General features: G+C 37.1%; 1 protein-coding gene across 4 annotated transcripts in view; it reads left to right on the forward strand.

Moving 5' to 3' along the window:
* The window catches only part of LOC124162208, an 18,614-nt gene continuing 2,305 nt past the window's right edge, over positions 1-16,309 (forward strand). Inside the window, exons 1-4 of one of the 4 annotated variants that reach the window (XR_006865513.1) lie at positions 1-103; positions 366-1,018; positions 2,308-2,512; positions 10,071-10,151. Coding sequence is in view for 3 of the 4 variants with exons in the window: in XM_046538678.1 (XP_046394634.1) it covers positions 548-1,018; positions 2,308-2,453; positions 10,071-10,149 (696 nt within the window). In the remaining variant the exon portion in view is untranslated. Of the gene's footprint in view, positions 104-365; positions 1,019-2,307; positions 2,513-10,070; positions 10,154-16,309 lie in introns of those variants that run through there. The other 3 variants (XM_046538678.1, XM_046538660.1, XM_046538669.1) reach the window with 3 other exon arrangements.

Here is a 16,309-nt window from a genome sequence, read left to right on the forward strand (position 1 = left end):
TGTCTCAATGTAAACGCCATTTTCCGTAAGAAGTACGTAGTTGCTGTGTGACTTTTCCGAGACGAAGTAATTCTTCTTTGTTGTATCTGGAGTGATTGAATAGGTAATGTTTCTAACTCTCTCTATTATATTATTTTTCCTGTTGAATAGAAAGTGTTACCATTGTGTCCACGGGATTGAGGGACGAAGAAATATGCTTACGAAATCATTCATTACCGGTGGTCATAATCTGTAATATATTTACTTTCGGGTCAAATTGGATTTTTAATCAGTTAATTTGTTTACATAGGAATATTAAACTTTATTCTGTGAGGAGAGACATTTATCCGTAAGGTCAGCTTTCATTTTATTTATTTTTTTGACAGGTGACTCATGCGGCCTTGTATTGCCGAGACGTGCCAAAATGGACTCCTGATGCCTGGCTTAACAGTGCGCGACACATCGTGTTCACGTCAAGTTCATTCCGCTGGGTAACTTGACATTAAGAGAATTCGAAGAAAGGGATTTATGAAGATTTTGTGAGTCTCGTTTAGTGTAATCAACCAAAATGCCTGCAAGTGGTCCTGTGTATCAACCGACTACGGTCAGCTACGAGCAGCAGAGTGATTGGACTCCAACTGGATACTTATCCCAAACTGTTAGTAGTAGTCTGCCTAGTCGTGGTAAATGCTTGCAATGGCTTGTTTTAGCTATTGGCGTGTTAACGTTTGCTGCTGGCCTAATTATGGCGGTGGAAGGAGCAATTGACTATGAAAACCAGGCTAGAAATTTTGAAGATAATCCCCCGTTACCATCATTATCATCACCTTTACCGCCTGCGGAATCTCCTCCCTCCCATTCTGTTGTCGACTTAGTAGTTGCAATTTTCGGGGCTCTTCTAATGGTAATCGGAATTGTTATGATCATGGCCTATGTTCAGATGGTCAGAAAACGAAAACGTTTTATGCTCCGGTGCTTGGCGACCAAAGAACAAACGCTTGTAAGGCAGTTGCGGGACAACCAAGTTCAGAATGGACAGGTAAGTTCTTGCCAATTTAAGCTGGATCATAGCATAAGATATAGTAACTGAAGAATGTAAAAGCTGAAAACTTAAGTATTTGTATTTTTAAAGGCAATGAACTATAAAAATATTCCACCCATATTATGTGCTCAGCTTCAGTTGTTGTGGTATTTCTGTATTTTGGATGTGTATGTCATTCAACGTTTCCATCACGTATCATATTGCTTCAAACTATTGCTTTTGCATTGCCTTAATTTCCTTTCTTTAACATCCACATTTGTTGGTATTGTTCCCATGGGAGGAGTTTAGAGTCGAATGTTGGGGAGCCAACAATCATGTTGTGGGTTCAGGGGCTATGAAAAACTTGAAAACACTCCGATGCCCTCCCCTGAATTGATGCCCTCATATGAAAACGTCATTTTATGGACCACCTAAGGCTGAAATTTATTTTAAATGTTGATGTTTTTGTTTTCATTGCACTTGAATGTATAGATTTGCTACTTTTTTTGGACAAATTACCATTTGAGTTGGGATGGGTGGTGGCAGGCTCCGCCTGGTCCCTTAATACTCTGCCCATGATTGACCCAATGTTAAAATGTGGTTTCATTTTGATTAAAATAAGATTTGCTTTTGATAAGAAAAGTTATCCTTTAAGCATTTTCATATCCTTAGAAATCAATTTTCTCTGTCTCATGAATAAAATATTGTTTAATGTAACTTACGGAATGCTTCCAGGAGGCACAATTAGTACTGGAACGCATTAAATAAAGTGGTTGTGTAGGTTAATTAAAAGGGTCTCTGTTTAGAAGCTTTTGTTGCTGGTGGTTGGTTGTTTAGCCCAATTTCAACTTTTCAGGAAGGATTAATGATAACCATAGAAAGTTATCATCTTAGGTTTGTTTTTCAAACCTGTCATGTGACTTTTTGCTGGGGCTCAATTTTTGTTGTAAATTTTTGATTTTTGAAAATTATGGTATACCATTGACTAATTCTTTTCCCGGGATATACTTGTTACTTGTTCAATTTATGTTTGTAGAGTGGATGAGAAAATTTTCAAAGTTTTGTTCTTTAATTTGAATCATATTATCCCTCTTTTATTTCCATGATTTTGAGATTATTTTTCCCTCAGTTAAATTTTCATGTTAGAATATAAGTCAAGTCAGAACAGAGTATTCTTTTTGAAGTTATTGCTTTGATGGTTCACCTTCATGGAAATGTTTTCTTGGAATGGAGACCTTTGACTCACAAGCCTATACAGGCTTTATTTCTATATTCTAATTGTTTAACTGGGTGATTGTACCTCTAAGATTCTGACTTTGGGCCCATCAACAACTGATCTTCTGCTAACGGCTCAGTATGGTCCGGTGTCTGAGATTGCCTACCAGCCCCCCATTGTCGTGGAAGAGGAGGAAGAAGAGACGAGAACTCTGATGGGCAGCGAGAACAAGGAATGGTGAGAATCTGGCCGTGGTGGTGAAGGTGTGAAGGTGGTGGTGGTGGTAACGTTTGCGGGTACTTAACTTGTTCATAACAGTCCTTAACATTGCATGCCAGAGATGAGAGAGGCTCAAAAATCTTATTCTGGGTCTTGTGTCATCTCTTTAGTATGCATGGAGGGCAAGTTTTCTGGATACAATGAGTCATGAAATTTTACTACTTTTACATTTGATTGGTCGTCGTAAATGATAATAGTTTTGCTTGGCTTTCTGTATTGGTGGAGTCATTTTTCAGTGTTTCTAGTAAGACGGAAGCATGTTGTTGGTAATGAATTGATTGCATGTTAGCCCTAAGCATATAAAATGAACGGATGGAATTCCACCTTAACTCTAAAGCTTGCTACTCTATATTGCATTGAATGTATCCATTCAGAGAGGAATATTTGCATTTTTTTAATCCATAGCAGTTACATATTGGCTGATTATAGTCCTCTCACATTGTTCGAGTAACTCTATTTTGTAGGTATTAGCAATACTGAGGCTGAGATTCTAAAAAAGTACTTCTGTCTTGTTGACTACTGAATTTCTTATCAAATACTACGTTGCATTTGACATTGGAGTTAGTTTTCCTGAGTTTATTCTTACATATCTCAGTTTTTTTTATATATTCTATGGTAATTTGCTTGGACAAATCCATAATTTGATAAATTAATTATTGGAAAATTAAATAAAATTAATTTCGGCATGAAACGAGTGATGGGTGAACTTAACCCTTCGCTACTTTCATTTTTTCTATAGAAACCAAATCTAGTGCTTTGATAGGTGAAAAATGCGTGCATGTTCCATTTAATACTTAAAATCGTGCTCATTGCACCAAGCAAAAATAGGAATTTTCCCTTTGCATACTTGGAGGGAATATAATACTTTCATAATAGCATACCCTGATGTCAATGATTCAATAGGATCCTAATTGATAGAATCATAAATGAATTAAAGAATACGTTTTGATAATGGTTAACATTAGTAATTAACCGATAACTTGAAACCAAACTTTAGTGGGATGTGGTGTAAACATTAAATCTGCAAGAGTAAAAATTGAAAAGTAGAAACTGAGGCATTGCAATCAGTTCTGCAGCATTTTTAAAATATATTGAATGTTTTCTTTTTTCTTCATTATTTATGTAGAGAATGTATCTTCTTATATTAGTAGTTAAGTGTTAACTTTTTCATTGACAGTGAAATGTGTGGATGTAATACTTAGGTGATATATTTGAATATTTTTATTATTACACCCATGCCTCTCATAGCGCAATTTTGATATAGCGCAAAATCATTCCTCAGGGAAACATTGCAATGCAGTGTATCCTAATCAAAAAACTTGAACGCTCTCATGATAAAGCGTGAACTTGCGCTAAGTACACACAAAATTGCTATCATTTTATGCATATTAATAGTATTTCTTGCTTCAAATCTTCTTTTCTTTATATATTAATGGAAATCCATTGCTCTGCAATGGCCAAAAGCATTACTTGTCATTGGGTCCAGATAGCTGGTCTACCAAAGTAATTTATCTTGTCCCCTTAACAGAATGACAATAGTTAATTTAGATCATTAATTAAGCATGTAGCTAGCACTAGCCTGTTATTTGGATGATCGACAAAGGGGCCTGGGTAATACAATAATTGTTTTTAGACTGGTTTGAAAATTCGTCAACTGCCGGCAATGCATTGTGACCCCTGAGATAGCCGATGTTAGCCCACCCGCATAACAGTAGGGAATTTCAAAAGCACGTGTGAATTTTTTTAATGTGAATAAATGTCTTTGAATGCGTGCCTACTATCTTTGAAGATATTTTAAACCTCAAAAGTTTATATGAATAAGGTTTTCCAAGGCTATTAATAGGAACATATATGGTTTAGAGGAAATTCGATACCCAGCACCTGTGCTACCAGGAACGCCTCCCTATCTTCCCAATGTTAAAATGCTCTCATATAATGCAAATTCGTACAGCGCTAAGACCCCAAGGAACGCATCCCTTGCGCTATACGAGGCATGGGTGTATAAACTTTTCTATTATTGGCTAGTCAGGTGCAATATACTTTATGTAGTTCTTCTCATATATTTTACAGCATGCAGAATATGGAAAATAACTTGAAATAAATTTTCATAGTTACGGAATGCTGTGGTGGGTTCGTATAACAAAGTGGAATAATATATCTCCATTTATCTGGGTTATTAGCATGCATGTTTCGTGGTTATTCATCTTTATCTCCTTTTGAATAATGAGTAAATATGTTTACTTGTCTCACTAAAAGTTAATGAGAGAAATTAGAAAATGCTGGGGTTTGATGTAACAACAGTGGTCCTTGATGTACTTTGTTTTAATTTTTGAACAAATATTTAGTCAGTTGTGCTTTCAGTTCAGTTGAAGTCTAATAGAAGGGAGGTACAGTTCAACCAATCTCCTGTCCAGCCTTTTTGTGTCTGCAGTGTAATTAGAATATTTAGTTTTAGGTAGGGCTCTAAATATAGCGTGATATCTTTAGTTCTTGGAAGTAGATGACCAGGATTGGGTAATATTCGCCTTCCCTTGTGTATCATGTATTTAGCAGCCTAAATCTGGTATCCAGAAACTCTTGCCCTAAGGACTTCTACATAAAAAATTTTTGAAGCCTGGCGTGCTAAAATGTTCCTGTGGCAGTAGTAAAGATGAGATTTTTTTGTTTCATAGATATATTTGAAATTGCTTCAGTTATTTATTGCTCTTGATGCACCAAGTTGTTGTTTGTATGTCTTACTAATATATTTTGTGAAGATGTCCAAAACCAGGAAAATGTCTATTCCAATTAAAGTTGGAAACATATAAACATATACCTGTTACCAGTTCTACCATAGATTTGGAAATCTTTGGGGAGGGAAGAGACTAAGGGTAGGTTTACATTTATTCTTCTCTCTTTGGCAAGACAATCAAAAACTGGCTTTTCAGATACAGTAGAAGATTGATAATCTAGAATGCTTTGGAGGAGATGCATTCCAAATTAACAATATTTCTGGTGAATAGATTGATTTGTTGTTGAGTGAAAAGTCAAGTAATGAAAAAAACCCAATCATATTCATAAAATTTATGATCAAACATGATTAAAGAAGATTCAAAACATTCAAAAAGGCTCTTGTCCGAAAATCGCAAAGGTAGATAATTTGAGAAGGTAATCTTGATGAGATGGACAGAAAATGGCTCAACATTTTTACAGTTGGACTGCAACATCAATATTTTGTCCCTCTATATTTTTCAACGTGCACCTGTCTTAAATTCCATGTCATTTTCACAACCATTAACATAAACTTATTGGTAATCAAATCAAATCCTCCGATCGGAGGTAATTCCAATTCAAATGCTTTGCCATAAATATTAATCGATTTAATTTTAACCCTTAAATATAATATTAGTTACCTTAGCTGTATAAGTACAGAGAACACGAGAATTTTGGAAAAAGTACTTGGCATTTACTTCATGAACAATCTTTGACTAGTCTGCATGACCCATGCGGCAAGAGGCCCTTCAGACTGTGGGCTTTGCTGTAGGGGTCACCCCCTAATGACCCACTCAAGAATGTAGTGCAGGGTGGCCTTTCACTCTTCTCTTGGAACTGCTTATCTCGTTTCCAGATTTCAGACACAGGCTATAAGGAAGGGTTAAAAAAATTTTTGAAAACGTTTACTTGTGAGAAGGGAAGGGCAAACATATCGGAAACAAAAACTATTGCAAGGCTCCTGTGCTAGAAGCAATTGGCTATTTCACTTGTGGTTTTTCCAAAAAGGACAAACTTCTGTGCAGGAAAGAGTTGGGAAAACGGCCCCTGAAGAAATTCTTTTAAACAAAATGTAGATTCTCTCTACTGCAGAATGAGTGAATTTAGATAAAAGGTTTTGGTAGAAATCCTATTGTTAATGGTTGGAGGAGAATGAATGAAAAAGTAGCACTCGTGTATCAAGGAGGGAAATAAACAATTATCATTCATGTGCGACGCATTTTTCATAAAACTGCAGATCTCCTCAGATAGATAGTAATTGTGGGTGTGTGACGCGCACATTGAAAACTTCAATCCATTTCCATTCCTCTCATGTCAGAAAAGTTCGAGGAGTAGACATGTGAATTCTGTTGTACAAAATCATCATGGGTATTAGGGTGGAGCGGAAAAATCGATTTTTTTCAAATCCATCTGGCCCACAGAAAAAAGTTATGGGACTGATCAAAAATAAGGCCTGAAAAATTTGAGACCTCTACGTGAACCCCTGACCCTCGCTCAAATGCAATTTAGGGGGGAAGGGTCACAATTCAGAATATATAATATTTTATGGTCATTCTCTATAGATTTTGCCAAGTTACTGTTCTTTTAGGGCAAAAAGTTTGTGCATTTTGACGTATCTGCCACCATTTAGCCTCAAAATGCCAAAATTGAGTCTGCGCCCACGAAGAAAACATTCCTACACCCATACAGCATCGCAGATACAAGAACGGCAGGCCGATCCCGTCCCCTCCCCGCTCGCTTCTCCCCCTCCCATGGCTCGAATCCTTTCGGAGTGAAAAGTAGGTACACAAAATTAAAAAGGATTTGAACATTATGGTACCCAGGGAATACCCCCCAAAAAGGAGGATTCATCCCTCTGCTACAAGCATAATTCCAACATCCCTTGCAGTGTGGGTAAACTCTTCTTGGGATTCCCACCGGGTTAATTTTTCCATAATGGCCAACATTTCAAGCTCCGACTCGGGGCTCATCCTCAGGGATAAACTTTGTTGAACCCCGAGAAGAGTTTACCTACATCATTCGCTGGGAAAGCATCAAATCATATTTCATCCCTAACAGTGGTCTATTTGGGGAAAGATCTTTCATACAATTAATTACTTTGATAAGAAACCAATGAATCCTATCATTTATTCAAAATTATGACCGACTCAATGAATTTAAAATGGTCAATATAGAAATCCCCACATCAGTTGTGGGTCTAAAATGGTTATCCCACTAAAAAAGCAGTAAATTGTTAAAATTGGTTTAAGGTGAAGACTTGGAATAATTTCTAAAGAGCGATTCACTTTGCAATCTAATGTATCTTATGGAGTCCTTAGAATTGATACTACAGGTCAAATAGGATAATTTTTAAAATGCAATTTGGGTAAGCTGAAGAGTCTTGTCAGAAGTATGTAGTTAATATCGATAATATATTATTTGGATTTTTCCCTATCATTTAAATCCCAGAACACTATTTTACTACAACTTTGATTTGTTTTTAAAACAATTAAATGGGGTCTTTCTGTATTGTGGAGAAGCAATTGTCGAATAGTAAGTCACTTTACTTAATTACTTAGCTTTGATAAATGCCACCGTGCAATTTCCCTTAAAATCACATTTTATTCCTTTTCTGTTAATGTGTCTGGTATGTGATGCTTAAATGTGTGTTCACTATATGGCAGACTCCCGATTATCCGGCTGCAGTATATCCGTGTTGTGGATTATCCATGCATGATTTTCACTCTCGCTCAATATTTTCCGCGATCTTTATAAAAAAAAATGGGACGTAAAATCACCGGAATCACTGCATTAATGTTAGGATAAACCGGTCTTTTTGTTTCCGTTATAATCCCCTTCGTAAAACTGAAGCTATCACACGCTAGCTACATTCACGGGAGCACCATGTTCCTGTTTTACAAGCCTTGCAGCATGCGACTGTGCTCTGTGATCACGGATATCCGTCCCAGGGCAGTTGCAACTTGGACAACTTGTGTGAGAGGCGACTACATGGCATGGTACCTGACAGTGTAGTTTTTGATGTCGAGCAGTGGTTTTGAAGCATTTGTGCTAACCACTTTTTTGTGTCCATGATCACTAAGCCATGGATGTGTGGTTTTTGAAACCAGGCCTTACATGGAGCATTAATAATACGAGTGCTAAAAAGATCGCAAACTGGCAAAGAAAGCTCTCAATGAGTCCGGGAAGTACTCTCAAATAACAGAATAACTGCATGAATATAATATAATGTTCATTTTATGTAAATTATGAACATTACAAGATATTAAAGTGTAAGTTTGGGTTACCTATGCTTTCTGATGGTTCATCCCATCATTAGCCCGGATAATCAGGAGTGGGCTGTATTTTGCTGGAAAAAACTGGGTAATTGATTGTGAAGTGGCCCTAGACTTTGAAAAATTGGGGATGAAACAAATGTGTGTGAATTAATTGAACCAATTCTTGGAATCAGTTCCAAACAGACAACCCTGAGGGCATAAAAGATATTAAATTGACCCCATGCTATACATTAAAACTCACTGTGAATCACAAATTTTAGCCGTTTACAGTGGTCAATACGAAAGTGTTATTAATTCAAGTCTTTATGTAGTTCCATTGTGTGTTATCTAGTACACATGAACTCAGGTGGTTGAAGAATCATTTTCATTTTTCAAAGGAGCAGTAGAATAGACCATTCTCTGAGATGAGATGCTCCTGAAACCCTTAGTCAAGATCTAGGTAGTAATGGCAGAAGAACTTGATTGAACTCGTAACTTGATTAAGACAAAGGGTCTTTTCATTGGTGTTTTAGCGCTTATAAGAGATTTTCATTGCAGGGACCATTTATGATTTTTATGTGGAAATGTGTTCCCAGTTGTGTAGAAACTAGATGGAAAATTGTTGTCGTGTATAGAGGTATCCAATGGTAGAGGTTGGTATTCATTCGAAACAGTTGCAGGTCCAGTTTTGCCTCTATCATACTTGGTATGAGTTTTGTGGGTACAATAAATCTTGTGGGGTGAATGTGAAGCTGTTGTAATATTTTAAAATGATGAATTTGGGAGATTTGACCAGAGCCAGCTGATTAGATGCTCTGATTAGATGCTTAGTTAATAAGTTAATTAGAAAATTCATACAGTGTTGAACTCGGCTCACGACTCGCCACTGTTACATCTTGAGGGTTAACATTCAGAGAAAATGGATTAATTAAAATGTGTGTCCTTTGCAATTCACTTGTATTGGACAGTATTATGTCCAGATAAAAATGTGTGAAATAATTGATTTGTAATGTTCTCAAGTGGGGAATCGAGTTGGTGTGGTGGCTAGATTGTTGGCTTCCCACCCTGAGGGCTCTGGTTCAAATCCCAGCGGTGGCAGAGATTTTTCAGAGATTGCCTGATCCCTGCTTGAATGTTGTGTGGAGGACATTTCAAACGCAACACTCCGTCCGTCGGATGGGACGTTAAGCAGTGGTCCCTTTGGTGCCTTTCATTAAGAGCAGGCTAATGCCGACGTCGGGTTTCTCTCCACCCTTCCTTACGTACCCTTCCCTCATGGTGCAAATGACCTCTGCTGTCGGTTGCCTCCTCCAAATACTATACCATGTTCTCAACTGTAGCACTGAGAAGTGATAAACATTAAACCTGTAATTGTTTTTAGTCATGCAGTTTTACTATATAAAATTATACTAGTTATTGCACCCCAGCTCTTTAACTAAGAACATTTGCTGTGAAGTTTCCAAGGCATCTAAAATTTTTGCTAAATATTTTAGAATTTCTAATTTCCTATCTGTTTGATAATAACTAACTGGCATGGTTTTTTTGTAATAACATGTGCATGTGTTTTCAGTGTTGAAGAAAGTGAGCGAATGCTGGAGGCCGATCCTAGGATTGTCCTGCGTCCACTACGGCATGTCGAAGAGCAGTGAGGAGGTAAATTGGTTGAAAATTAGTTGAGATTTAGTGGTGCTTCTTATTTTCTATTTTGAAAGCATGAAATGAACTTTGCAATTTCAGTACGTTGTTTAAGTGGTATGTCTTAAGGAAGGAAATTTAAGTGCCAATTAAGGTTAGAAGGAAAAGTATCTTTGAAACCAGTATTTCAAATGTCCTAAGCAATCCTCAAGGGGGAGGAGAAGAATGTTAATCCACCAAAGGACCGGTACTCTTCCTTCTTAAACCCATCTTTGTATTTCTCGTCTTCGAATATATTCACTGATAGTTGCTCAACATAGTTATACCTTCTTTAATGACTACGCAATTTCTTGGCTCCCAATTGTGGCCATGATCATTCAACTCTGGGAAGATAGAAGTGTTGCTGTACATGTGATAGCGTAGGGGTAATTTGAATCCAACCACTTTTGTCAAACTTAAGCTTTTTTGTCCTCTATGCTTTAATTAATGTTCAGGTGCGAAAGATCCACAGAGAAAAAATCATTCGCCTTGACCGGGATCCGAACCCGGATCCCCCGATTTCCGGTCGAGTGCTTTAGCCAGTTAAGCTACCGAGGCGTCATTCTTCCCTGTGGATATTTTCGGACACTACCGGACTAGATGTTTAGGTTGCTCATTAATCCTATACCCCAATATAGTAATCACTGTTAATTTTTCTTATGGAAATTTAGGAGAAAAGAGGGTTTTTCATTTAGAGAAATTATGATTAGATTAAAATTAAAATGTCTTGCTACCTATGCATATTAGCTGTCATTAAAACGTATGTATATAGCTACAGTTGACACTCCTTATTACGAAGTTCATGGGACTGAAAAACCAGATCACACCGGATTAAATGATACTTTGTTCAGATTATGCCCAAAGTGTGAGTTCCTCCGCACCACGTCATGTCGCATCGGCAAACTCCAAAGGTGCCAAATTTGAAATTTTGGGCAGGCTTGAATTTTTCAAATTTTTGTATCTCTGAAAGTTTGTAAATCAAATGTGTGTAGGAAGAGGACTAACTGTATGTCCAATTTACGAGCATTAATGAGTGGGCCACCTTAATTCCATGGAAATGAAGCTTATCATATGATTTTGTGTGCATGTTGAAGTTCCTACTAAAGAAAGAATCAAAATTGACGCTCTTGGACACAGTACAAGAAGAGAACTTAAGTGTAGATCACTGATGAAAATGTAGCGTAGTGTATATCCACATAAATGCCATTGCTTTTTCGCCGAACGTCGCAATAAAGTTCATTTTGTAACCGGCGGGACTGGGACTGAGGTTCGTAATTTCGTAATAACATTTCTTTTATTATAGATTGGTTGGCCTTTTCGTCAGGACTAACGAATTGCTTCAAAATAACGAGAACTTTGTAATAACGTTGTTCATATTAACGAGAGTCTGCTGTATGTAGAGTTCTTGTATCGATCACCAATATATCAACTTGAATTTTGAGAAAGTGTTCAAGCCACCTTTTTCTTCATTTTGACCCCAATTTGAAGTCGCTTGCACACCTGTAAAGGAGGCTCATCTTAATACCGTGTGAACATGTACACTGTTTGATTAATTCCTGTAGGGTAACCTTAACGGAACATAAGATGCGACAAAATCATGTTTGTGTAGAACTCGAGATACACTGGGATGGGAGGGGAATTTTTTGAGGGGCATGATAGACTCGGTTAACCTACTAATTGCTTAGCCTTTGTTTAACAAGGTGCGCTTCTCTATAATGTAAGAATGTTGTTCATTTGCTCCAAAAATTGTTGTATCTTGAGAAATGGTAGTAGTAGCCTTAGCAGTGCTCTATGGATCAGCAAAAACCACTTTTTAATTTGTATCTCTGATGGCTGTGTTGGAATATTGGAGAACCAGTCAAGTTTCATAGTGGATAAGGGATTTTTGTGGCATTATTTTCCTACCACTCAAGAATTGATTGAAAATTTAGGTGGTTTTTGGTTGCAACCTGCAGGTTATAATGCATTTGATCACTTCCGAACATGATTGATTTCTTAGTGGACTGTATGTTAATTATTTACGATGAATTTACTATCTCAATAAATTCCTTTAGCAACGATAACAGTCGAGCCATGCTGGTGCATGTCACTCACCGATCGCCAGCTCACGCTGCCGGCGGGCCGATGACTCTGTCTCCTGGTGTTGTACTAGGATGATGTTATCACCTTCAAGTTCAAAGAACAACTGCACAAAACACAAATTCACTCCCGTTCATGGAGTTTAAAAAAAAAAAAATCGAAAACCCAAAGTTCTGTGGCATTGCCAATAGGTGGCGTGGCTCGACTTGGTGTACAAAATATACAACCGAACAGCATTTCTTGGGAGTTAAATAGAGAAGTACATGTGGTACATGGTTTAGTATCAGTTTAAATTATTTCAGAATTATTATAGCCTTATCCACTGGTACTTATTCATGAAGGGTGATAGAGAGCCCCTGAAAGATATACAGTGGACTCCAGTGAAAAATTAATGCTAATTCAACATTAACATAAAATACCTTATTGTCCAAATTATCAAGAGCTTCCGTAAGAATTTCCATTGGCATGATACCCTGGGATCACATCTAAAACGTTAATTTGAGGATGACATAGCTCACAGATTTCTGGAATCACGCAAATGTCCAGAGGAAGTTTCAGAACAACATTAAAAAACCCATATCAGTTGATATTTTTTAAAATGTTGGGATTGATTTAATTTAATCTATAATGACCTGGTGGTGATTATCATGTTAGGTTAATGTATATATTCATTTTCTTTTAGAAAGGCATCAATTAAGTGATTACACGATAAGTGCTGATGATAGGGTTAATATTTCCCCTTCTCACTTCAAAAGTAAACCTGGGAAAAGTAATAAATATTATCTTTGCAAGTTTATCAATGGGGAACTTGCATGAATTTTTTTTATTTCTCAGGCGGTCAGAAAATTATTTTCTGAATTCAACAATGAAAACAGCATGTAAATCTGAGTTTTCCTTTGCAAGATATGCAATGATAAATATAAGGAATTTTAAAGCATTCCAAAAACTCCCTCACCCCCAAGCCACTGCCAACAAAGCCTCGATGAAGTCATAGGTGCCTAAACATCATACAAAGCAATTGTTGTGATTGTTAGTAATAGTTGCCAGCAGTTGTGAGAGCTTCGTTTGTGAGACGTGTTGATGATTTTCTATTTAAAGCTAAATATCCGACGTTAGAGGCTCGGAAGCCCTCATTTTGTGTATTATTTATAATATTAATATCTGAGTGAGGGCATAAAATATAAAACGAGCAGTTAAACCAAAAATTGTATAATACCAAAATAACATCGTTGTACGAGTCTGATCCATCGCTGTGGGAAGGGGGATACGTTAATTGTAAGTTGATGTTATCGACAGCATATCATTCTTTAAGTATGTAATTAGAACAATGTTGATGTTTACTAATGTCTTCTATGCTTTCATACACAATAACTTCATCCATTTATTCATCGGTACCGGAGAATTCGTCGTTTAGGAGTGCCTGTGCTTGTATTATGAGGTGAATTCCAGTCAATGCACCTTTTGCTTGCTGATTGGAGACATCTACGAACATTTTTTGTGCTAAAATAGTGTTGTTTTCAACGTGGCATCTTCCGTTAAGCAACTGCTAATTATCACTGAGCCAGTGGTGGTAATGCACAAAGTTTGACAAGGTTGAAAAATATCGGCCAAGAGTTATCAGTGTTCTATCGTGATTGAATTGTAAAAAGTGCTATTACGCTATCGATAAATGTCTAACAGTAGTGTAAAAACTGTCAGTGGCATGTTCACCTCCGTTGTTCACCATAGATATGACATTTCACCATCAAGCTATTAAGATCAAAACTGTGTGTGAAGTTTCTTATTCTATTATTTCAACGAATAGGAGTGAGAAAAGTCACCTTTGTCACTTGCGTGGGCTAATTTAAGGCTTTAAATCAGTGAATAAATAGTTGTTTTCATCATAATGGGCTCTGTTATTGTAAGTTGTACGTGATGAATATAAGAATGGTAGTGACTTTCAGTTTTTGATAATTGTATTTGCCTATTATCCACTATATTTTTATGGTATATGCTAGCATATTGTTAATGGATTTACCTATATTATTGAAATAGGTTGTAGCTTGTGTGTGTGTGTGTTGGCAGCGGAACTGATTCGCGATCTCACATGTGGATTGTGTGCAGACTGTTTTACTGTGAATTCATACCGTAGGACGGATAGGACGGACCTTCTCCACTAATACGGCATTGCCAAATTCAACAGCACAGCTCGTAAGCTTGCGATCGTTCTCCTCCAGTATTACAAGTTTCTATTACATCTTGATTTTCCGCCGACGTATGGCAATAATTTGTCATAACAAATTCCATGAGGGTCGTGTCATCAATTTTTGGTATCCTAAAAAAAGGCTGGTGCCCTAACCTAAAAAAAGGCTGGTGTAACACCCCCTGCCACACACCTTTTAGGTGGCTTGCGGGGTATTATGTAGATGTAGTTGAATTTCAGGTTTACTATTCAAACAAGCGGCAATGTTATCATCCATTTTTCTGATAACTAAAACATATGAAGTGAAACGCTTGTACTTTATTATCCCGATGTTGCATTATTAATATCCCAAGTAATAACCGTGGCACAATAGCAATAGGAAAACTTGCCCAAGAATAACAGAACAAAATAAAGTGACGATGAGCGGCTAAATACTCCCTCAAAACAAATTTTACAGCATGCGCTCAGCACATTTCCCAACTCCCTACGGTTGTTCAGGCACCTTAGACGTCACGCCTGGCCTCGGGAATGCTCGGGTGGCTTCGCATAGTGGTCGGCTCAGAGAAATTTTTCTCGATTTTAAAGTCAATTTTGTTATTTCTTTTGATGATGAATGTAGTAACTTAAGGTATTTTTGCGAGCTAATGTATCCATTTTACTTATTAAAAATAGTTTTTAGAGCAATTGACGATCCATGCAAGTTCCCCATTGCAAAAAATAAGTTAGTGGAAACAATTGAAGTTCTTATCACCACAGTTACTCTTGTAAACTCTAGAATAACTTTTGCTGGTGGAAAAATGATGCCTCAAATGTTTGCATTAGACTTGTTTGACTTTTTCCAAAATTGAAGCTTCAAAACATTATTAGTACCATTCAGGGATAGAGGTGGTTCTAAAGTAATGACTGTTATCATTCTTCAAGTTGTCAGTATCTTATCCTTTCTTGAGATGATAATAGAATAGATAAGAATTATAAGTCATATTAGAGATGGATGAGTGTACATATAATGGAATCTTTCTTGTGCTACAGAGAATATGCACATAAGAATTTATTGTTTTCGATCATGATCAGTGGCACTAACTGCTATTTCATGAAATGGCGATTCTCTGAGTAAATTTTTGTATTTGTTTTTGCCTAGCATTATCTAAAAGCAATCAGCTAAATTAGCAGCCAAGTGTGACTTCATCGTTTGTAACTGCCTGAGATGTCTTGAAGTCATTAAATGTCTGTTAACCCTTTCCTGCCGGTGCCTACAATAGAAAAAGTTTTCCTTGCTGCGAGTAGCATGAGAATATGTGAAACCTCTCTGGAGGGAGCTCCTTTTTTTGGGGTGGAGTTACCCTGGTATTTTCCTCCCTCATGCCATCAAACTCTATCTATGAATCCACGGTCAATTTATGTTACCAGTTTTTTTTTTCAACCAAATATTGCATTTGATTTTCAATATTTTACTCTGTTAAAGGAATTAATAACAAAAAAGTTTGTGAACATAAGGTTATAAGACTATAAGTCCAGGAGTCCGTTATTTTTAATGCTAAAATTTTGTTTAAAAATTGCTTAGCTACAGAAAAAATTGAATTCATTTCCAAGTATTAAAAAATTGTAGTACCCAACAAAATATATCATTATAAAAAGGCATTGCCAATATAACCTCTACGCAATGGATTCCTATGATGAGGATGATAATAAATGAGTGAGAGGGTCGGGGTTCATTGCCAAGGAGTGGCCCTAAGGTCTTGCTAAGCTGGGTCTCAGGCTGGGCCCGAATGCATCCGGCAATTGCTACCTCAGCAGTCACTTCCCTTCCCTCACGTCGGCTAGACCCAATGTCCGGTCGTTTACGTACTTACAAAATCCTTGAAAGCAACACCCGA

Source organism: Ischnura elegans, chromosome 1 (assembly GCF_921293095.1).
Source record: "Ischnura elegans chromosome 1, ioIscEleg1.1, whole genome shotgun sequence".
Lineage (NCBI taxonomy): Eukaryota > Metazoa > Arthropoda > Insecta > Odonata > Coenagrionidae > Ischnura > Ischnura elegans.